General features: G+C 42.8%; 1 protein-coding gene across 2 annotated transcripts; it reads right to left on the bottom strand.

Annotated features, from left to right (window-relative positions):
• Positions 1 to 400: 400 nt before the first annotated feature.
• On the bottom strand, positions 401 to 16,840 carry ZFP3 (ZFP3 zinc finger protein). 2 transcript variants are annotated; one of them, XR_016022842.1, is made up of 3 exons: positions 16,703 to 16,840; positions 2,545 to 2,645; positions 401 to 539 (listed from the first exon to the last, which is right to left on the bottom strand). XR_016022842.1 is itself a non-coding variant. In XM_019715120.3 (2 exons), exon 2 carries the CDS (start codon positions 8,282 to 8,284, stop codon positions 6,800 to 6,802), a length of 1,485 nt encoding a protein of 494 aa, XP_019570679.3. In that variant the 5' UTR covers positions 8,285 to 8,292; positions 16,703 to 16,833; the 3' UTR covers positions 3,791 to 6,799. The 2 variants fall into 2 exon arrangements, 1 of the variants encoding a protein (XP_019570679.3); XM_019715120.3 differs by lacking the exons at positions 401 to 539; positions 2,545 to 2,645 and adding an exon at positions 3,791 to 8,292 and having other exon boundaries at positions 16,703 to 16,833.
• Between the last annotated feature and the right edge of the window lie 6,148 nt (positions 16,841 to 22,988).

Genomic DNA, 22,988 nt, shown 5'->3' with positions numbered 1-22,988 from the left:
GATAAAACACAGCAGAAAATAAAAACCAGTACAATGTAATGGTTAAGATGCAATTTTTATTCTCTTTGAATCCTTTGAGAATACATCCTTAACTTGGGGTGAATAAGAGAAGAAGTAAAGTGGGTAAAGGAGAAAAAGAAACTGCATTTATTGGACTCCTGCTATATATCAGGAAGTGGGCTTTCAGATGTATCATGATGCATTATGCTACCACAGCCTTGAAGGGTGGGTATTTTCCCCCCACTTTATGGATGAGGACATTGAAATTCAGGGAATAACCAAGATTATACAATCCATGTTGAATTCTGAAGGGACTGCTGGGCATGGTTAGGGTCTTTACAGACTGGTGACACTGGTTATTTGGTCCAGCATGTCTTAAAAATGGCTCCTTTTTCCTTGATTCGCTTGCATTTCCTGTATTACTGCTGTTTCTTTGTCCAAGTAGAGCTTATTTCTAGCTCACAACTGGGTCCATGTGACATGAAGATAAAAGAAAAAAAAAAAAAAGGACACGTTTTCCTGAGGTACCTAAGGAAACACTGTAAGAAAAAGAGGGAAAGCAAGAAGGAGTTAGAGGCCGTGCTGTATTTGAAGGACAGAACACCCAGCTCTAACAGGATTCTGCTCTCCCCAGCGAGCCTTCCAGCACATGCTTTGTCTTGCAGTAGATTGTAATCCTTTTAATAACAAGCCATTTCAAAACCAATTTCCACATTTGAGGAAAATATAAACCTGTGATAATGAAGCTATGAAAAATAAGAATACTGAATCCCAGCAAATACACTTAATATAGCTCACGTGAAGAACAAATACATACAAGAAGATGGAAATAATGTGTAAAAAACAGAAATGAGATCAAGAAGTAAACAAAGGTTACGATGAAAGATTTTGGGGATGACACAGGTGAAATACTGATTTGTTCTCTTTTTTTCCAGTGCTGAAAGTTGCGGGGAAAAGAGGTGTGTTTAAAGCAACCTGTGACTATCTTACACATGAGTAAATGGTACAGTACATTAATTCCCTCAGCTAAAGAAAGATTTTGGTTTACCTGTTTAACACTTTACCTGTCCCCACGTCACATAAAGAGATCCTCTTTAGATTAGATAGGTGGTAAAGGGCCTTAATGCCATCACCATCATTTGGGGAATAAGGGATTTGCAGAGAAAAATATAGGACAGCAATGGCATCATGATGCTACCTTCAGTTAATTAAATTTGAAATCTCCAATCCATCATTTACTGCCTCTTATTTGTTGAATTCGTTTATTAATTTTTGAGTAGCACCCCTGGGCTGAATGTGGTATACTCTTCCTTAGCGTTTAACCCTGTCCTCAAGGAGCAGGACAAAATTAACTGACACAAAGGGCATTTCCACTCTAGTGACGCCAGGAAAGAGGAGGACAGCTCAGAGCAAAGTTTCAGGTTGGGATGAAAGTGTCCCGCAGTCAGTAAATCCCAGATTGCTGCACACTGGATGCTCTGGTGCTGATGGTGGTGAGAGCTCTGACCAGAGGCTTCTCCACACTGGTATTCAAAGGGCCTCTCCAGTGTGAATTGTCTGTGAACTCCAAAGCAGAATTCTGTCTTCCGGTGGAATTCATTACATCAGTAGAGTTGCTCACCAGTGTGGACGCTCTGATGCAGAGAATCTCCACCTAAATGCTTCTCCACCGGATGGTATGAAGACCTCCCAGGTCTTTCCCACATTCACAGTGCTCCTGGGACTCCCCCCACGTGGGAGTCAATGGAATGCAATGCAGATTATATTCCTGCTGTGCCTAAAGTCCCTCACTGTCCCCACCCACAGTCCAGGTTTGAGAATGCACCACATAACCAGCAGACCAAGGGCAGAAGCATTTTTTCTCCTTGTGTGATGATTTATTGGGTGATGTGCCCAGGAGCTGTCCCACACCTCTGCCAGGCCGATGCACAACCACATTCCTTCTTAACCAAAGGGCTCAAATGATCAACTCTGCTGGCCGCATACCTCATCACCTCCACAGCCTCAGAGGGCAGTGCCTCCCTTCTTCCTTCTTTCTAAAATCAACCCTGCCTTCCGTACCCTGAGTCTATCCTTCCCATTGCAACGAAATTAAATTTTAAAAATTAGTTATTAGAAAATTTTATTCATGGCCTAGTTGGAAGTCCGAAAGAACCTGGGCCGCGCGAGGGAGGCCCCCACAAATACCTGCAGACCCGCTACTGAATCCCACCCTGGGAAGTGGAAGGCCTCACAAACTACAGATGTCTTCCGGCTGAGACAAGGGCGCAGGTGCTGGGCTGTCACCGCCAAGACTCAGACATAGCAGTCAGCTGGCACGCCACTGTCCCCGCACTCGCTCTGGGCAGACAACCCACCTCGGGGTCCCTCAAGCCTTAGTATCCGCACCCCATTGGTCACCAGTAAAAGGCACAGTCTCAACTAATCAGCGCGCACAAGCCACCATCCCCAGGCCCTACGAGGTCACGCACAAAAGTGAGGGTCCTCCCTTCCTAGAGCAGCCCCAGTGAGAGGGGTCGGTGCCTCTCTGGGTGGGGCTCCTACCTCTTCGTCCTGGAGGCAGGGTGGCAGCCGGGCGCATTTGGTGACTCCATGGAGATTTGGCGGGTGCCAGCAAAGTTGGGTCCACCAGGTGAAAACACTGCCTGCAAAGCGTGTTACAAACAAGTAAAAGGTCAGTGTTCTCGCCGCCGGTCCTGCATGAGAGATTGGGAGTCGCAGCCGAGTCCCGGTGCAAAGCCCCTGGCTGGGAGACAAGGACGTGGGAGGGACGGCCGGAGGGGCCTGGAGCTCGCGGAGGGGGCTTCGCCTGATCCACGCCTCAAGCCCTCAAGCTGCCTCCCTTCTTCCCTTCTGCATCCTTCCCAGCTCTGAGAGCTCGGGGAGAGGCAGGCGCCGACGACCCCCGCCTGAAGAGAACACCAAAGCCTTCTGCTCCGCAGCGCTGAGCGCCACCGTAATAGATCGCTCGTCCGCACCAGCGTCTTAGCGCTTAGCCCCCGCGCCCAGCCCGGCTCCTACGGCGCCTACGACGGTCAGTGGCGGATGAATGTGCAGAGCCGCGTCACGGAGGCTCCATTCCTCAGGTTATTCGCAGAACTGTCCCAGCCCCTTCCCACTGGATTTTACTGAGGCTCCTGCTCCTGCTCATTTTCAGGGGTTCACCCACGCATGTTGTCTTGCTACAATTTCATCCCAAAAGCTAAGGGATGAGATGAGGGAGAGGTTATTGCGAGTTACTTGGTAAACTTTTTAAGGTAAAAGTATGCTTTTAGGAACGTGTGAAGGACCACAGGGGTCCAAGGATGGAATTTCAGACGTTCCATGAATTCCCGGAAACTACAAGCGTATTTTTCCAGGCAGAGCTTCCCTGAGTTTCAAAGAAGATACCTGACCTAACAACGTTAGGGGCCTGCCTTAGACCAGAAGTCATTTAGAACACATTAAAAAAAATGAATTTTAGACAATAATAATGCCACCCCAAAAGTCTCAGTAATAAGGTGATTTAAAAACTGGACCATCCAGATGTCCAGAATAGCTTACATTAAGTTGTTAATCACGAAAACTATACACACACACAGTCCTGTTATGAACGATAAAGGATCTCATCAAGCAAAGCAAATCGAGGACAGAGCGAACAGCTTATGCAAAACCCGAAGCTAACAGCACAACAGGTCGGGGTACTAACATAGGGGTGAAACTTACAGGATACCGACTGGCATACAAAGTCACGTAAAGACCATTATGAAATGACGTACTTTGAAATAATAACCATTAGAAAGGCATCAGATCAGTAAAATTGTAAAGAAATATTTTATTTACCCAATGTTAGTATACCAGTTAACTGTTTAATTAAAAGATGAAAATGTACATGGACATAGCTGCAAAAATTCTGACGGGTATTTCTGGGTATTGAGGCAGGTCTTTGAGAGTTTTTTAAATGGGTCTAAAATTTTTAAAATTCGTGTTTTTTCTTTCTTGATAGAATTCTGTTTGCACAAAGCTATGACTACCAGTCAAAATTATGGTCACATTTTGACTCCTGAGTAAATTGAAACGAAGGGAGGCAAACAAGGAAGAGAAAGAAATCTAACTGGGTGAGAGGTGGACGTGGGCAAGAAATGAGGTTACAGGATGTGTGTACAGTGTATATAATACAGTGGAAATTCCATTCACAAAAATTCCTCTTGGGAAAGCACTAATAATATATGCTGGAAGATTCTTCTTGGAATGAAATGTGAGACTTACCCCCATAAGGATATGCTCAGGTACAACAAAAGATGGTCACTAAATTACCTTTTAATGTTCCAAGGAACAGACTGTCAACTAAGGGACCTTTTCTTTTGCTGAGCAGTGGGTTTAAGAAGGTAATTGATCTGGGGGGAGGGGACTAGGGATTGGAGATCTGGCAAGAAAAAAGGGGCTGAGGTAACTGAGCCCTGAGAGAGGGAGAAAAAGAGAAAAATCTTTAGGGGTGGTTTGGCCAAGAAGCGACTTCTGAGAACAAAATGTCTAATAGTATGTGAACCCCCTTCTCCAGGTCTTACAGAACAGCATCTTCAAGAAAGTCTCTATTAACTCATGGATGTGTTTGTCTGAGGGGATGCTTGGCAGGAGCCTGAAGAGGTGATAGGTTCTGTATCAAGCGGTGAATGTGGAAATAAAATATGAGAACAGAGAAATCAGAAGGTCAAGGGATAGGTGACATCCAAGTTTCAAGTGAGAAAGATATAGTCTGGGTATAATTCAATTTGAGCTTGAGAAATGAATACAGGAACGAGAGCGCACTGCACTTGTAATCACCCTACTGAAAGAGGTGAAATCAAAGAACTACTAAGAGTCACTGCTAGAGGCAGAAGGGCCTGAAAGGATGTGAGCACTGTGTGGAAACCGTACAAATCAACGGTTTCTTTGTACAGCCCTTTCCTCAAGCCAACAGTATGAACCTGGGAGAACATATTTTGGGGTACAGAATAAACCCACTTGGTGGGTTTTGGCTGTGACTAGTTCTAATGTTCCCAGGGACCTGATTTAAATCCATTATATTCAAATCCATGTAGCAATGAATAATACAAAATGTGCAAAGGATTTCAAGTGAGGCAGTAATGCATCTGCCTATCCGCAGAACAGCACAGTGGTGAAGGGCACAGATCAGGGCTGGAGTCTTGGCTCTAGCACTTACTTACCAGCTGTGCGATCATACGTGAGTTAACATCCCTCCTGCCCCTTTCATCTTTTAAATTGGGGTAGAAGCATCCACATCATTGATGGTTGTGCAACTATGAAAATCAACTAAAGAACATTCAACTCAACATTTAAAACAGGTGAATGTATGGTATGTATACTAAATAAAGCTGTTTGTTTTTTAAGAGTATCTAGATAACAGAGATGCTGTCAAAATAAAAATGTAAACTGTCTGGCACATAGTAAACACTCAATAAATACTTGTGATTAGTATTAGTGTAATAAAGACGAGATTAAAGAGCACTGAAGATTATATAAAGTTATATTTTTTAAAAAGAATCAAGAAACTATTGGGTTGGTTGAAACTTCAGAGATCAGTTCAACTCTCCTCATTTTACAGATGAGAAAATTAGGGACCAGCAGGTGAAGTGCCTTATTCAAGGTCTAGCTCTAAGACCAGACCCTAAACCTGCTGGATCCCAATTAGTGCAATTCCCACAACCACCCCACTGCCTCAGAAACATGGACACTCGAAAAACTGAGGATGTTTCCTCAAAGAAAAAAACACATAAAACACGGAAAACTCATGTAGAGATGCTGAAGAAAGAGAATTACAACGCCAAGGGCAAACTGAGAAGAGGCCATCACATCCTGACCTATCAGCCCGGTGGGGTCCAGGTCATGAGCTTAAGTGCTTCGGCAAGAAGGCCCTTGTCAGTCAGGTGAGCCGACTCATCACTGTGGCCAGGTGCTTTGTGACAGAGAAGCTGCACAGTCCTTTCTGCTACTTCCTGACACAGGATTTGTCAGCAGCAGCAGGAGCTGGGGCCAAAAGTGAATGCAACAGAGTTCTTGGGAGCAGTCAGTATGAGGAGCCTGAAGTGAGGCATAGCTGCTCAAGAGATGCTTCTCCCCATGCTGAGTGGTCTGGCCTCACACATTTATCCCTGGCCTGACTTATCAGCGCCTCTGGATTCTAAGGAACTTCACTTACAATCCTGTAAGTTGCCTGTCAGTCTCCTCCATCATGGTACCCTCTTCAGATGAATAAGGAAATCTAGCAGATGTGGAATGACCCAGGCTTCCCACTTATTCATTAGTGCCGCCATTTTCTAAGGGAACTTGATAGCATGTTTGGAAGATTTTTGAAACTAATAAAAGCTTACTAAATTATTCCAATGCTAAATAGTGGACAGGAGAACAAAGTGTGTCTTCTAGGCTGACTTTCCAACATTTCAGGGGATAACATTCAATGAGTCAACTCTCATTCTTAGGAGGTGGTGGAATCACATTCCTCCATTTTTCCTTAAGAGTAAGAATTTAAGCTAGATGGCTGGTACAGACCCCTAATGTAATGTGATCCACTAGGGGAGGAGGGAGGAAGAGAAGGAAAAAGAAGAGAATTATGATTTTATGATTTAACTCAGTACATTGAAACTTCTCAATGAATAGTTCATAAAAGTGCCTCATCCTATTTGACCAACTGATTAAATAAGAATCAGTAGAAGGACAGAGGAGGTTTTGTCCATTCATTTGATCTCAGAACTTGGGGTGCGGATTATGAACAGTAAGTCTGACTTCAGCTTTTCTATAGAAAATGTTCCTATTTTGCAGATCATTCCATACAGTGAACACTTTGATGTCGGAGGAGGTGAGAGCTCCGACTAAAGGTCTTCTGACATTCTTGGCACTCGTAAGGCTTCTCTCCAGTGTGAATTCTCTGATGTATGATAAGTTGGGAATGCTGGCTGAATGTTTTCTCACACTCGTTACATTCATAAGGTTTCTCTCCAAAGTGAATTTTCTGGTGGAGAAGCAGCTCAGAGTTATCCCAGAAGGTTCTTGCACATTCATTGCATTGATGAGGTTTCTCTCCAGTATGAATTCTCTGGTGGACGATAAGGTGGGAGGTCCGCCTAAAAGCTTTTCCACACTCAAAGCACTCATAGGGTTTCTCTCCAGTGTGAATTCTCTCATGTCTAAGCAGTTCTGAGTTCCCCCTAAAAGCCTTCCCACATTCCTTACATACATAGGGCTTCTCACCAGTATGAATTCGAATATGTCTAATAATCTCTGAGTTCTGGCCAAAAGTTTTCCCACATTCATTACATTCATACGGTTTGTCCCCTGTATGAATTCTTTGATGCCGGATGAGCTCAGAACTCTGACCAAAGCCTTTCCCACATTCGTTACACAGGTATGGTTTTTCTCCAGTATGAATTTTCTGGTGTCTAATAAGGCCTGAGCTATGCTTGAAGGCTTTGCCACACTCACTGCATTCATGATATCTTTCTTCAGTATGAATTCTCTGATGCTGAATAAGCTGTGAGCTAACCCTAAAGGTCTTCCCACATTCATTACATTCATATGGTTTCTCTCCAGTGTGGATTCTCTGATGTAGAATAAGGGCTGAATTCTGACTGAAGGCTTTACCACATTCTTCACATTTATAAGGTCTCTCTCCAGTATGAATTCTATGATGGTGGATAAGATGTGAACTCTGGATGAAGGCCTTTCCACATTCATTACAAGCAAAGGGCTTCTCTCCAGCATGAATTCTCAGGTGCCTGCGAAGACTTGAGTTAGTTCCAAATGTTTTTCCACATTCTTTGCATTCAAAGGGTTTCTCTCCACTATGAACTCTCATATGCTGGATAAGATGTGAGTTCTGATTAAAGGCTTTCCCACATTCTTTACATGTATGAGGCTTTTCTCCCACAGAACTTCTCTGTGTTTTGTTAGGTTCTAAATTCTCTATGAAGTTTTGGCTAGAGGTAGCAAATGTACTAACTGCCTCTGCTGTAGTAGCTCCCTGATGTACTCTCTCATTCTCATTATTCTCCTGGTCTTTCTCGCTTGAGGGTGATTTCTTAAAGATAATCAATCCTGATGCAAAGTCTCTCTCCTGAGGAGACATCGGCTCCATAATCTCTTCTGTAGACTCCCTCGAATGCCCATCCAACATGTCTTCTTCACATGCTGCTCCAAACTCATGACCCTGATAAACCACCTTTGGAAGTTTTTCTAATATTGGCCCAGGTGGCTCAGATTCTTCAGAAATTTCTTCCTTTGGAATTACCTCCTTGTTCTCAGTCCCCATCTCACAATCTGAAATGAGAGAGGGTAAGTATGTGAAATGGCTATATAATATCTAAATGAAGCTAATGCTATAGGAGTATGGACCTTTGACATGGTTCTGACAGCACTCATAAATAGTCGTGGTATCTGGGGAAACTGCAGGATGCTGCTGAAGAGAAAGAGAGTTAGGATTATGGTGGACATGCTAAACAAACAGCAAGCAATGACTGAAAAGAGTGACAGAAATTATCAGAGGAAGAGATTTAAGGAGATAAACAGGAAATGGATGGTAAGGAGATGCTGATAAAAGTTCATTAATATTAGCAGTGAGTTGAGGCAGAACCTGAGATTGGTAAGGAAAAAATTTAGGGAAAACGATGGCCATATTAATAGAAGATACATGAGAAAGATTGCGAAAAAAGGGCAAAAATGACTAATAACAATAACTCTGGAGTTTATAGAAATCACCAGAAAGAGAGTAGCAAGAGAACTATCCCTAGTCCAGTACTGTGATCTCTCCAGCTCTACACAACAGGGGATTGTATATGTACCCATTCAAAAGGTTACATGACTTAGTTGTAAGTAGCACAGAAGTAACTACCCTTCGCTCCCTTATATTTGGATGAAGTAGGTTCTAACTTAATTTTCTCCAGATGGTGAGCAAATTGTATCAATTCCTACTTTTCTTTTCCTTACTGATTTGAAATGCCACCTATACCATAGTCTAAATGACCATATATATCTGGGTTAATTTCCAGACTCCATTCAGTTCTATTGATCTGTATATTCCCTCTCTAATACCAAACTGTTCAACTTACTGTAAGTTTCTTAAAATTTTAATATGTTAGAGAAAGTTCTCTCTCATTAGTCTTTTTAAAAATATTTCCTATTTTCATAGTTTTCCAAGTAAATTTCAGTATAATTTTGCAAAATTTCCAAACTTATCCTGATTTCTTTTAGATACATATCCATCATGCCTCTGTATGAATTTTGCATGAATTTTCTAGCTGGCCATTTTATTTATATATATATATATATATATATATATATATATATATATATATATATATAAACAATGCTGTTGATTTTCACACCACTGTTGATACCAATATCCAGTGTTGATCCTAATTTTGTAATTGGCCCTTTTATAGAATTTTCTTAGTAATTTTATAGACCTTAAAGGCTGTACTTTTTTAAAATCTCTAAAAGGCTGTGGCAAAGATTTTCAGTTGTCTACCCCAATATCCATTCTTCCCCACCTCGTCAGCAACAGAATAATGAATTTATTTAGCACTGCAATGTGCCTAGCTAAAGAAATAAATTCTCAGCCTTCTTTGCAGCTAGGTTTTGCCAGCTACTTCTGGCTAACAAGACAGTAGATGCAAATGAAAGGACATGGAACTTCTAGGAAGTCTCCTTAAGAGTGAGAGGATGCATTTCTTTACCCTCTTCTTCCATGTTGTGTCTGGGGTATGAGCTGGTAGGTAGAGTGCCATCTTGACCCATGAGTCCACCAGCACACCCTACGACGGAACCAGAGCTAGAAAGAACCTAGGACCCTGATGACTCCATGGAGCTGCCACAGCAGCCCTGGAATGCCTGCCTCTGCACTTCTTTTATCTAAGAAAGAAATAAGCTTTGTCTTGCTCAAGCCATTATGATTTTTTTACTTATGGAGCCAAACCTATTCCCAACTGGCATAATGGACACAGGGACTTAACTGTCCCGGTCAGAGAAGTAACGTCCAAATGCTGGGAGAATGAGCCTGGCCTCCGTTCAGGTAGTAAGCAACCTGGAGCTGACAGTGAAGAGGCCCTTTGCCTAAGCCCATGCATTTCTGTACTATAGCAAATTGGAGGAATATAATCCTCCTATCAGTAAAAGTATTGACTGTGGAAGGTGATTCTCAAGGGGGTAAGGGGCAGCTATGTGACTTCTTCCCTTAGAAAATACAGAGTTATGGAATGGTTTTTAAGCCAAGAAGTGACACAGTCCATTGTCAGACTAGCATTTCAGGCAGATGCACACTAATGGCTATTTAATGGCTGAACTAGAAACCAGTCTGCCTGGAAATAGGAAGATCAGTTAGAAGGTTGATGCAGTCATCAACGCAAGGGGTGATAAAAATCTAACTAGTTGCAACAGTACTAGTGGGAATGAAGAAGAGACATACTGGAAAAATACTTAAGAGGACAAATTCCGTAAGATTTGGTAGTGATAGGACATAGGAATAAAGAAGAGGGAGGAGTCAAAAGTGGTACACAGATCTCTCTTTATTTGAGGAATGCTAATTAGATGGATAGTGGTGCCACTGAGGGAACACTGGAGGAGTAGCTTCCTTTAGAAAGGAAGATGACAGATGAGCTCTGTTTTGGACTTATAAGAGTATCAAGACATCAGTCAAAATATATTGGTCTAAAGCTTAGAGCAGTCAGGACTAGAGATACAGACGTGAGAGTACTCAGCATAGATGGTAGTGAGTATAGTGTGAGAACTGTCAGATACTGAGGACAGAAACCTAAAAAGCCAAAGCTAACATTTAAGAGTATTCCAAACAAACTGATGATTACTAGATGGGAGGGGGGTTGGGGGAGCTGGGTGAGAAAGGTGAAGGGATTAAGAAGAACAAACTGGTAGTTACAAAATAGTCATGCGGATGTAAAGTAAAGTATCGGGAATATGGTCAATAATGTAAAAACTATGTATAGTGTCAGGTGGGAACTAGACTTATCAGGGCGATCACTTCATAAATTATAGAAATGTCTAAATGTTGTACATCTGAAACTAATATAATATTGAGTGTCAACTATAATTTTTTAAAAAGTCACAGGGATATAAACTACAGTGCAGGGAATACAATTAATAATATTGTAATAATTATGTACAGTGTCAGATGGGTAATAGACTTATTGGGGTTATCACTTTGTGAGGTATACGAGTATAAATGTCTAATCACTATGCTGTTTTGTACACCAGAAACTAATTTAAAAACAAAGAAAAAGAAAAGAAATATCATTTGATCATAAATGTGAAGGTTTATTTCTGGTTTCCTAGTGCTATTCCATGGACATACGTCTGGAAGTATGTCTGTCCAAAGATCAGAACCACACTGTCTTGATTACTCTGGCTTTGCATAAGCTTTGAAATTGGGAAGTCTGAGTCTTCTAATTTTGTTCTTCCATTTCAAGATTGTTTGGGTTATTTTGGGTCCCTTGAATTTCCATACAAATTTTAGGATCAGCTTGTCAACTTCTGCACAGAAAACAGCTGGAGTTTTCTTAAGGATTGAGTTGAATCTGTAGGTCAGTTTGGGCATTTTGCCATCTTAACAATATTAAGTCTTCGAATCCATGAACATGGGATCCTTCCATTTACTTAGGCCTTTCTTAGTTTTTCAACACTATTTTGTAAGTTTTATGAGTATAACTTTTGTGCTTCTTCTTTGGTTAAATTTATTCCTATTTTATTATTTTTGATATGATTGTAAAAGGGATTGTTTTCTTACTTTTGTTTTTGGATTCTTGCTAGAGTATAGAAATACAGTTGATTTCTAAATTTATTTTGTACTTGCAAATTTGTGTGTGAGTCACACTTTTTTGCATTGTTGTATGTCTCAATTAAAAAAAAAAAAAAGAGTACTCCAGTTATCTTCCATCTTGCTACCTTTCTCCATCCTGCTCTCTGCCCTAGAAAGCTAACCTATACAGCACACATCAACAGGCCCTTTGGCTTCTAGTTGTGTTCCAACAATTGCGAGTCCCAGCAGGAGGCTGGAAGTAGGGAGGAGAGTAAGGTCAGAGTATTTATTCTCCTGGTTCCTTGAGCTGATGGTCTCCCTCAATTGAAGGTCATTACTCCTCCCAAGAAGTCTATCCTACCCATTTGTTTCAACAACTGAGTTCTAGTAAACTCTCCTACCTCTTGTCTCTTCTGACCCAGGATTCCACTGTTGCCAGCCCGAGGTCCCTCAACACCCTGCCCACACCTATATCATTTATAATTAACCTCTTTGCAAATAAACCATCCTCAAATTATCCTAATTTGAGTGAAGTATCTGTTTCCTGTTAGGACCTTAATAATAAAGGGGTGGGTGGAAGAAGAGAAGCCTGCCAAAAAGAGAAAGAATGGTTAGTGAAGTAGAAGAGGATCCAGAATAAGGTGTCATAAAAGTCACCAGGGCAATAGCAGAGGGAATTAAAAAGTGTCACATGCCGTTGAGAAATCCAATAGAATAAGAACTGGAAAACATCTACTGGGACAATTAGGTAGTCACAGATGATCTATGAGAACAGATTCAGTGGAATGACAGGAACAGAAGCCAGGTAACAGTGTACTGATTAGTAAATTTGCTGCTTCTTTCAAAAAATTAGGATGAAAAAAGAGGACCAAGATAGGCAGCAGCATGAGAGGTCAAAGAAGGGTCAAAGAAGGATTTTCTCTGATGAGAAAGCTTTGAACATGTTTATATTAGAAGGGATGGTGCCAGTAGAATGACAGGGGTGAAGAGGGAAGAAAAGATGAGATTACTAAAGAAATGAAGACCCTGAGAGGTGGGAGAGACTGGGGTCAAGTGGTGAAGGAAGGGAAAGTGGCAATTTTGGGGTGACCCTTATACTGCCCTTTCCCTGTGTCCAGCCTCCAGTCATCCACAGGATGCTGGTTACTACCACCATCCTACCCTGGGGCTTCTCTAGTCACTCATCAGTGCAGCCCTGGTAATGTCCTCCCCCACCCCCACTTCAGACAGCTGGGAGGAACCCGATTGCTTACTGGAGTCCGGAAGTTCTGGCAGCTCTTTGTGTTACCCCTCAAAATGACCTGGAATTTTCTTCAGCTTTCCCTCCCTTAGCATTTTCTCCAATTTTCCCACAGAGTAAGGGCAGGCAACCAAATGTTGGATTTCTCACATGTGTTGAAATTTTTGAAAATTATAGATAATACATATCTATATAATTTTAAGGATCCATTGTAGCGAATTTAGCTATCTCCTTCATCCATGGTACTGAGTTGGGAAGTACTGTCTTAAGTAAATATCTCTCTAATACTCAGTTAAGAACAAATTCCACAAGCTGATATTTCAGTCCCTATCTACTTCCAACCCCCCTCTCTGGCCTTTCCTTTTCATCTCTCCTATAGTATCGTATTTTCCATCATCTAGCTCTATACCAAGTGATCACTCATAGAACCTCCACATGTACACCATATGGAAAATCACTTGTCCACAATAAAACAAGATATAGAAGTTGCATATATACCTATCCCCAACTTCAAGATCTGGTTCAAAATTCAAATCCCAACTAAATTTGACCCCCTTGGACCATTCTTTCCCAACTAAATTTGACTCCCTCTGACCATTCTTTTACTTTACATTCTGCCACTGACACCGTATGAATGTCATTTGTTAAATACTGCTTTATGGGTACCTTCTCATTTCAAAGCCAATCACCATTTGGTTGATTTTCCCATAAGCACAGCCACACATTAGACCTCATCCTAAGGAAATACTCACTACTCATTGCCTAAATTCACATTTCCAAGAACAATTTCCTATCTTTCTGTTTCTCACTTCTTCACTTTTCTAAACCTAAAATTAGCTATTTCTGGAGACAGATAAGATGGAGGTACCACCTGAGGAGAACGTTGATGACTCTTCGTCCTCAGCCTGGGGATGAAAAGCAGACCTCTACTGGGTCTCCACAGTTCAGAACAGAAGCTTCAACTGTGCAGACCTGAAATTGTTTTTTTCAATGTAGCTAGAGCAGTCTCAGAAAGTCTCATTCACAAAATGCTGATGCATAAACCAGATTCCCACCTATTAATTTACAAAGAGAAATAAAACTTTGAAAGGACCACACTGCCTAGACGGGAAGCCACATAAAACCCTGAAAATTGTTTAGTAGGCTTGCGATTATAGCAAGGTGTTTTTTGATGAATGGTTCTTAAATAATGATTCTTGGCCACGAACTAGGATAGACGCATAAGAATCAACTGGGAAATCTGTTTAAAATAGTCATTTCCATGTCCCACCTCAGAATTCTCAGAATCAGAATCTCCAGAGGTGGACCACGGGATCTGTATTTTTAACAAGTGCCCCCAGGTGATTCTGATGCCCCACCAAATTTGGAAACCACTGTGTTACATAGTTCTAAAGGCTGAAGTTATCACATTCTCATTCTGGTACATCCATCTCTACCCAAGGTCTGGTCTACTAAGTAGCTCAGCACATGTGTGAAGCAGAATTATAGATACATTGCCAGTTCTTGCTCTGACTTATTTTTCCTACCCTCCATCTAGACTGCACCTCCCCTTCCCTAAACTTCTGAGAGCAACAGGGAAGACATAATACAATTGACTAGATCCCATGTTTGAGTTAAAAATCACATTTCCATTATGCTTATCAGGCTGACCCTAGTTACTGTGACTAGACCTGAGTTTGCCCAAATTGCCTAAATCAGAATTTACAACAATTTCTTATGATAGCAGTATCACCTAATCCTTTTAACTTACCTGCCAAAGACTACATTGTAATTTTCAGTAAAAAAATATTAAATAATTGATCAGCTCAGAGTCTGATGTGGTCTTTTTAAAATTTTGTTGAAAGCAAAGATTGGAACTTGAGTTACAAAAGGTCCAAAGTTATTTACTCCCTCAACAAACTGCCTCTTTGCGTGGTACTCCAGATGTTTTTCCACCCCAGAGTGATACACCGTAGTAAAATTAAGGAGGGCATAGGTGAGAAGCATATCTTTCTCTTGTAAAGGAGGAGAAGGGCAATTGTGAAAGAGGTAGGAAAAGAGAAAGCTATAGACCACAGACCCGTTCTTAAACAGATCAGTGGTAAGCAAGGATATATATATTGAAGCCAAAGATCTAGAAACTGATTTCTATTCAACAATCCATGCACCCACAGACATTATAGAAAGTGTTATAGAAAGCATCAGTGTGAGGAGGAACCAACGGGCATGCTTTCCTGTCTTTCTACAGCCAGAGCAGGCTGGGGATCTGGGGATATGTGTGGTGGGGGAGTGAGGGACTTGAGGATATTAGCCAGGACATAGTTGAGATGACTGAGTGAGTTAGGGAGGCAAATGAAGTGGGGGAAAGGAAGGGTCTGTAAGTAACAAAATACAAATCAAGCATTAAGCCAGCTTGAGTTGTAGTCTGTTACTTACAGATGAAAGTGTTTTAACTGATACAAATACTTTCCCTTGACTTCTGAAAGGCCAGGTCCTACCAAATACTCAATAACTAGTACAAGAATCACCTCCTCCCTAAAGTCTTCACTAACACCTGCAGGAAGGAGTTTTCTCTGGGTCCTCTGAACCAGCATTTCACTCACCTCAGCATTGTACTATAGTTATCATGTTGCTTCCTGTTCATTGCTCCCCAAGATCCACAGAATAAAAACTTAATGTGGCTCATAATGCCCTCCTGGTCAGGCCCCAGGCTCCCTTCCCATCTCCCATTCCACCCTCTCCCATGACTGTTGGAAGCTGCAGGCATGCTCAGGGTCCTGCAGTGCAAACACTTCCTACTCTTGAGCCTAGAATGGTGTCTGATACATAGCTGATGACAACTATTTGTAAAAAATAAGGTCCTTCTCCCAATCTGGATGATATTTAATTTAAAGCACTGTTATCCTCCATTCCTCTGTTCTCCCCCTGGTTCCCACAATCAAGAAGGCTCTATTACCGTATTTCCCCGAAAATAAGACCGGGTCTTATATTAATTTTTGCTCCAAAAGACACATTAGGGCTTATGTTCAGGGGATGTCATCCTGAAAAATCATGTTAGGGCTTATTTCCCGGTTAGGTTTTATTTTCGGGGAAACACGTTACCTGCTTCCTTTCCATAATTAATAATCATACGCCAAAATCCTGTCTGCCAGCACAAGGCACAATTTGCCACGGAGGCCTTATGTTTTTGACACTGCCCGGCATTTCGTCCCCGCAGTTTACTTGGGAATGGTGTCTGAGGAAATCACAGCTCCCGCTAGCCCCCAGTCGGGACCGAGGAAGTGAGTGTCCCTGCTTCTCACGCCACCGCGGCTGACAGGCACGGAACCAGAGCGAAGATGGACCCTGGCACAATGTCCAGGCTAAGCATTTATAGACAATATCTTGTTAATCTCACAACCTCCTTATGAGCCAAGAATGCTGGAAAGCATCACTGTGATGGGGAGCCAATTGGCATGCTTTCCTGTCTTTCTCCAGCAACGTTTTTGACGGCCCCAGAGCAGGCTGGGAATCTGGGGATATGTGTGTTGGAAGAATGAGAGCAGGTGGGAAATGGAGGCCCGGGGTGACCATAAAGTCCAAGGTCACACAGTGAACCCGGGTCAGGAACGGGCCTAAACGTTGGCTTTCTGCTCTGCTCCCGGGCCGGGGAGTCAGGAGCCCAGCGCCCTCCTCCCTCCCGCCGGCACTAAATGAGATCTCACCGCAAGCCGTTACCGCCCCACGCTCGCTCTGCTCGGGTTCCCGGCGCTGCTCGGATTGCTCGCACAAAACCCGCTGCTGTTGTCTTGGTTTCACGGGCGACTGGCATCGGCTATTTCCGGTACCCGGGCGGCACTCCAGCCAATCAGCGCGCGTCGCACTGTGCCGGAGGAACAGGTGGTTCGCATGCCAGCGCCTCCTCCCCTTTTCCAGCGTTGCTTTATGCGGGTTTTCGCCCTAATCCGAACGCCATCTCGCCACTGCCTGCCAAAGCAGCATCCTGGAGTGCCCCTGTGCACCCAGCGATGGCCACTTCAGCCCCAGGATCACTGACGAGCTGGGTCCTCCGGGTTTCCTAGAACGGCTCCAGGGATGCACTTCCGCCGCGCGACCGGACGCTCTGCGCACTGGTATCTCTCCCGGAGCACTAACCTCGGCTTGAGGAGTGGGGAGTCAGCTTCGCTTTCTTGTGGGATAGGGATTGTGGGACCTCCTTAATTCCCCCAACCTGCATCCCTTATCCTGTCATTTCCTTCCCTGAGATTCTTGAATCTGGTAAACACAGACTCCTAGATCCCAGGAAGAAACCTGTCAATTGCTGGGGACGAAGGGAGACCTGCACTGAGGTCATGGAGGGGTTACTGGAGGGAGGGAGTGATGTTTGGGCTGAAATCTGAAGATTGTACGGGAGTTACCCAAGTTAAGAGTGAGGGGGAGAGCGGTTCTGACAGTGGGAAGAGTGGTCTGTAATAGCTTCTATCTCTTGATAAGTGGCTTGGCCCATCAAGCCTCATAACCTTTGAACTTGTTACGTTACTTCCTGTGCCCCTCGTTTTCACGCAAAGTTCTTGTTATTCAGGGATCAATTCAAAGGTAACTATGTTGAAGAAGGCTTCCATCTTCAAACTACACTACCCCTCCTAAATATCAATCTCAGGGAAGGGCTATGATTGGTCCCGCTTGGGGCTGGTGCTCACCCTTGGGCCAATAATTGCATTCAAGGGAAAAGGGATAGTAGGCTCAGCCAAATCTGGCTCACCTTCTGCCCCAGTTGTGGGAGCAGGCTTCTGTATTTGCCTCACCGTAATCCTGTGGAATAGGGAAGAGAGTGAATAGTCTCAGAAAGGGAAATTGTGTATATATATCCAGTACACAACCTAGCGGAAAACTTTATCTTGAGTTCATCATTGGGATTAGGCCCTAAACTCTAAAGTCAGTCACTTTAGCCACTCTCACACCAAGATCCTTAACTCTTTTGCCCTACTGTCTGCAACTCTCCAGGAAGTTTGTTAGCCCTGGATCAGTTGAAATGTCCATTTTTTTTCTTGCCCAGGCTGTTGATAACTAGTGGGAAAGACTCTGCATTTGGAAAAGAGCCCCAAGATAAAAGTATGCTTTCTACTTCCCGCGGTCTTTCACTGCTGCCCAGAAATCATTTTCTGTTTCACTAGTCAGCTTGCCTACCATTTTCCTGTGTTGCTATTTCAACCTTCTCCATTCTGCTCAAGCCATGATCCAAGAGAAGTCAATTACTATCACAATTCAGTGCCAGCTACGTTGATCCCAAGGAAAGATGCCCAGATTACAAAAGTATCCTGCCTCAGAACCAAGGATAGGGGACGTTTGGTTCCACTGACTTTTATCTAGTGCACCTGCGTAAATGGGCATCTGCCTCAAGAATCTAGATGGGTGATTCTCAACCTTGGCTGCACATTGGAATCCCCTGGGAACCTTTAAAAATATTGAGGTGTGGTGCCACTCACATAAGAGTCTGTTGAAATTGATCTCAGATATGGTCTGGACATATTTTGGGGGCTGTACCCCAACAAATGAGGCTCCTCCTCTGGAAGGCTCTGGAGTCTTCACAAAGTCAGCAAAATAATCACCATACTTGCCACCAAGGGCTAAGACACCACTGAGTCATAATAGTGCCCCTGCCCACTGAGCCCCAAATCTGCCTTAGAGCCCCGCCTCATCACAATGTTCCAGGCAACTACTGCTAATTAGTCTGAATCCCCAGATGAATAGAAATTATTTGCCCTCCCTAGGCCAAGGCCATCCTGCATGAATATTTCTGAAGCTCTTTTCTGAGAAAATAACATGGGAGGAAAATCAAGTTCCAGTGTCGCCCATCATCACAGGGACATATAAGTTTCCAATGTGACTGAAGAAACTTAAGGCTGCCCCAATGTCTCCTAACTCTGTTTTCATGATGTCATTTTCCCAGAGGAAGATGTGACCTGTCAAGAAATCGGATGAAGTATTTGGTCCTCCAACAAGATCCCTTCTCTATGACTCAGCCTTCCTCATCAGGCTAACGGATCCATTCGCCGTCTCCCACATTCTGTTTACTTGCTCTTCATACTGTTTTCTCTCAGGCCACGTGCCTGCCCACAATACTGTCCTTTGTCCACTGCCACTGAAATCCAAAACTGGGATGACACTGCAGGTTCCCTCAAATTCTCTCTCTAGACTCACCTTGGGCTTGTTGCCTTCCCATCTCCTTCAAACTCACTCTACCCCTGCAGTCATGAGTCTTTCAAATAATCCTCTTTGACCTCACTACATTAAGGCCATATAAGAAATCATGATGTATAGATTTTATCCACGTGGGCAAAGTACAGGTTTTGAGGCGTGGTTTAAAAGAACAATAGCAACAAATGCAAACCTTACAAATACCTAACGTAGTTTACAAAGCCCTCTCACATATGTTAGCCATGATGAGAGTCTCTTGAAACTTAGGTTGTCTATGGCAACTAGATGAGGGAGGCCCTAAGGATTCAGTGACTTGACCACGTTTACTCAGGTCAGAAGGGGAGAGGCCAGATTAGCACCCACATCTTCAGACTCCTCCCCAGGCTCTTCTCACCCCCACCTGGCTGCCTTCCTACAGTCCCACTTAACACACAATCTGTCCCCACCCCTTAATGGGGCTCTAAAGCATGTCCAATCTGTTTTGCCACTGTTTTGACCATCATCAGCTCGAGAGAGAAAATTTCAAATCTAACATTCAAAAAATCCATATGTGCCCTACCTGTGCATAAAATAGCTCCCGTCCAGCAGAATAAAGCCCTGCACGCTGATGAGGTTTGGGTGACCTATGTGGCTGCCCTACTTCAAGACCTGGTTCCACAAATCACATCCAGAAAGCTTTCCCTGATTCCTCTCTTCTCAGTCCGACCACTCCTCTGCGGTTCTTCCTGACTCTCAGCATTTTAGCTAATCTGACCTGTGATAGCTTGTGTTCTCTTGTAAGAATATTTTCCATCTCCCCACCTGGCAATGAGAAGCCAACCTTCACCCAGGGACTGCACCTGTAGCACAGTACTGACCAGAGATAGTCAGTGCATATTGACTGGAAAAGTCTTCTGTGATTAACTTGAATTTTAACAGTGGCAAGAAACAGTACCTTAACCCAGAAGTCTAAGAGTAATGGCAGGTATTCAGAGCAATGGGCAAAGCTAATAAGAAGAGCAAATGTAACCAACTGGCTTTGCAGAGCCCCTTCCTCCCCATTAGAGCAGTAGTTACCACAGGGTTGATTCCTTTTTCACAGGGTTGGATGAGGAACGTTGGCTGACACTTGAGTCCCCATGTTGTATGTGACATCTTAGGTTCAGTGAACCAAACTGTAACAGACCAATGGCTGATTAATGACATGGATTGATCATGACGACTGGGGATGTCAGGAAGCTTGTAGATTCTCGGGTAGAATCGAGAAGAAGTTTGTTGGCAGCCAGTGTGAGGGGCTGATGTTTGCAAATACTTCAAATACATCTTGGTTTCTGTTCTTCTTGGTCTTTCTTGTCTCACTGGACACACCTTTTTTATCTCTTTATTTTTATATATTTCAGTATTTATTTTTGGATAGGGCCACCCCTGGATAAGCAAGAATCAATTTTGTAAAGTTATACATTCCAGATGGTCAAAACTGGACTCTTCCCTACTCATGATTGAGTATGATGCTTGATCTACTGCAGTGGACCCAAGGGAGGACACATGTTTTCGTATGAAGATGTTGGAAGAACCTGGGGCCATTTCCAGCACTAGTGGGCAATTGTTGAAAGTCACCAGAGACCACGAAGGGAAAAAGGAGGAAATTGACAAACATCTCCAAATTGGGTCACAAGTAGGTCACCCCTCCCAGCATCCTAATAAATACTGCTTAATATAGAATGTTACCCCACACCCAATTTCCCCTATTCACATCTTATGTAAATAGGTACATATGTTATCATTAATGAACCAATTGATATCGTTACTAACTAAAGTCCATAACTTATTCTGATTTCTAGTTTTTACCTAATATCCTCTTCCTAGGCCAGAATCCCATCTAGTACTACATTATATGTAGTACTCTTGTCTCTTTAGGCTCCTCTTGGCCCTGACATAATAGCACGTTTAAAAATAACAGGGCAATCCACAACATGTTACCATGGGAGGTACAGAAGCAAATCAAAACAACTGCCATGTTCTCATGATACTCACAAAGGAGGCAGGCATTTGTTTACCAGCGAAGGAGGCATTAGTGTGAACAGTGTACAATTTCCTTCACAAGCTTTCAAATTGTGATTCTTGAAATTTTGTTTTAATTTAAGGGGATTGGCTTTATTTCACATTTGGTGTATAAACTGAATTTTATATGCTTGCAAATTACTCAACATCCCATAAAATGTGTCCAGTAACACCACACAAATATGAGGCTGTTCCTCTGATGAACAGAAGACAGACTTCCAGATCCCGAGGACCTTATTCAGTGAAAATGAATAAGAAAAAATATTTTATCATCAAGTGCTGATGTTGAATAAAGAGAATGAGAATAAAAGAAAGTGTGGGGGCAAGTGGAGTTATTGAGACAACCGTCTGAATTCTTTCAAGAATTCTAAAGGTTGTCAGCCCATTTTTACCCCAAAATCCAAGACTCCCTTTTCTCTTGGGCTTATCAACAAAGGTATTCACACCCTAGAATTGCTTGGGGAACTAAAAAAAAAAAAAAAAAAAAGATATCTGTGTGTTAGTCTGCTAGGACTTCCATAACAAAGTACCACACACTGGAGGGTTTAAACAATAGAAATTTATTTTCTCTCAGTGCTGAAGCGGGAAGTCCAACATCAAAGTGTCAGCAGGGTTGGTTTCTGCTTAGGCCTCTCTCCTTGCCTTATAGATGGCTGCCTCCTTACTGTGTCCTCACATGGCCTTTTCTTTATGCAGGCTCATGCCTGCTGTCTCTTCTTGTTCTTATAAGGATGTCAGTCATATTGGATTTGGGCCCAGCCTTAGGACCTCATTTAACCTTAATTACTTTAAGAGGCCCTGTCTCCCAATACAGTCACATTGGGGGTTAGGACTTCAATATACGAATTTGGTTGAGACAACAATTCAATCGATAATACCATTTCTCTGCCACCCACCCCCAAGACTGATTAAATTAAAAACTGATACTTTTTAAAAAGTGTTTTCCAGGATTGAGAACCACTGGTAAAGCACGAGTTTTGCAAACAGCCTTGCTCTCCACTTGGGCTTCTGCCACTTACTAGCTCTGCATACCTGGGAAAATGACCTGAGCTTTGGACCTCAGTGTCCACTCTGTAAAACGGAATAACATAGGGTTCTGGTGAAGATTAAATGAGATTATGCACAAAAAACACTTAGCACATGCCAGACACTAGCATGCATGCAATGGCAATTACCACTGCAGCTACCGCTGGTGCATGTAAGGAGAAGGTTTTCTGGGGAGGTAGCGGGCAGGAGTTGGAAGGATGGGGCAGAAGAAATCTACCCCTAATATTTCTCTTTGTGAGAAAGATTATCTGAATTGGAATTAAGCTGATGGAGAATCTTGAAAGGAACAGGAGCAGGAGCTGTTTACATACACAGGGTGCCAAAAATATATAGACACATTTTAAGAAAGGAAAAAACTGTATTAAAATTGTAATCCTCAATATATACCGATAACAAAATAAGAATACAAGTCGTGTACACATTTTTTTGGCACCCTTGGTATTTAGGTGTCCTCTGTGCGGGGATGAAGAGACAGTATCCTCGCTGGGCACCAGGTGGCGCCATGAATCTACAAACCGGAGTCCAAGTGTGGCCTGGAAAGGGAATGAAAAAGAAGGGAGAAGTTGAGTCTTGGAGCACTTGTCCACCTGACACAGCTGCCACTTTGTACAGATAAGCTGTCTTAAGTCAGTGTTTACATTTCAATGAATCCATAAAATTCAATCTATAGGTCAATCCTTTAGACTTTTTCTGAATTATTTCTATATCAAGGGACATGTTAAAAAC

Source organism: Rhinolophus sinicus, chromosome 12 (assembly GCF_057876585.1).
Source record: "Rhinolophus sinicus isolate RSI-liver-muscle chromosome 12, RSI-T2T, whole genome shotgun sequence".
NCBI classification, from domain to species: domain Eukaryota; kingdom Metazoa; phylum Chordata; class Mammalia; order Chiroptera; family Rhinolophidae; genus Rhinolophus; species Rhinolophus sinicus.
Note: the sequence above shows the minus strand (reverse complement) of the source record. Positions and strands in the feature narration are given on the sequence as shown.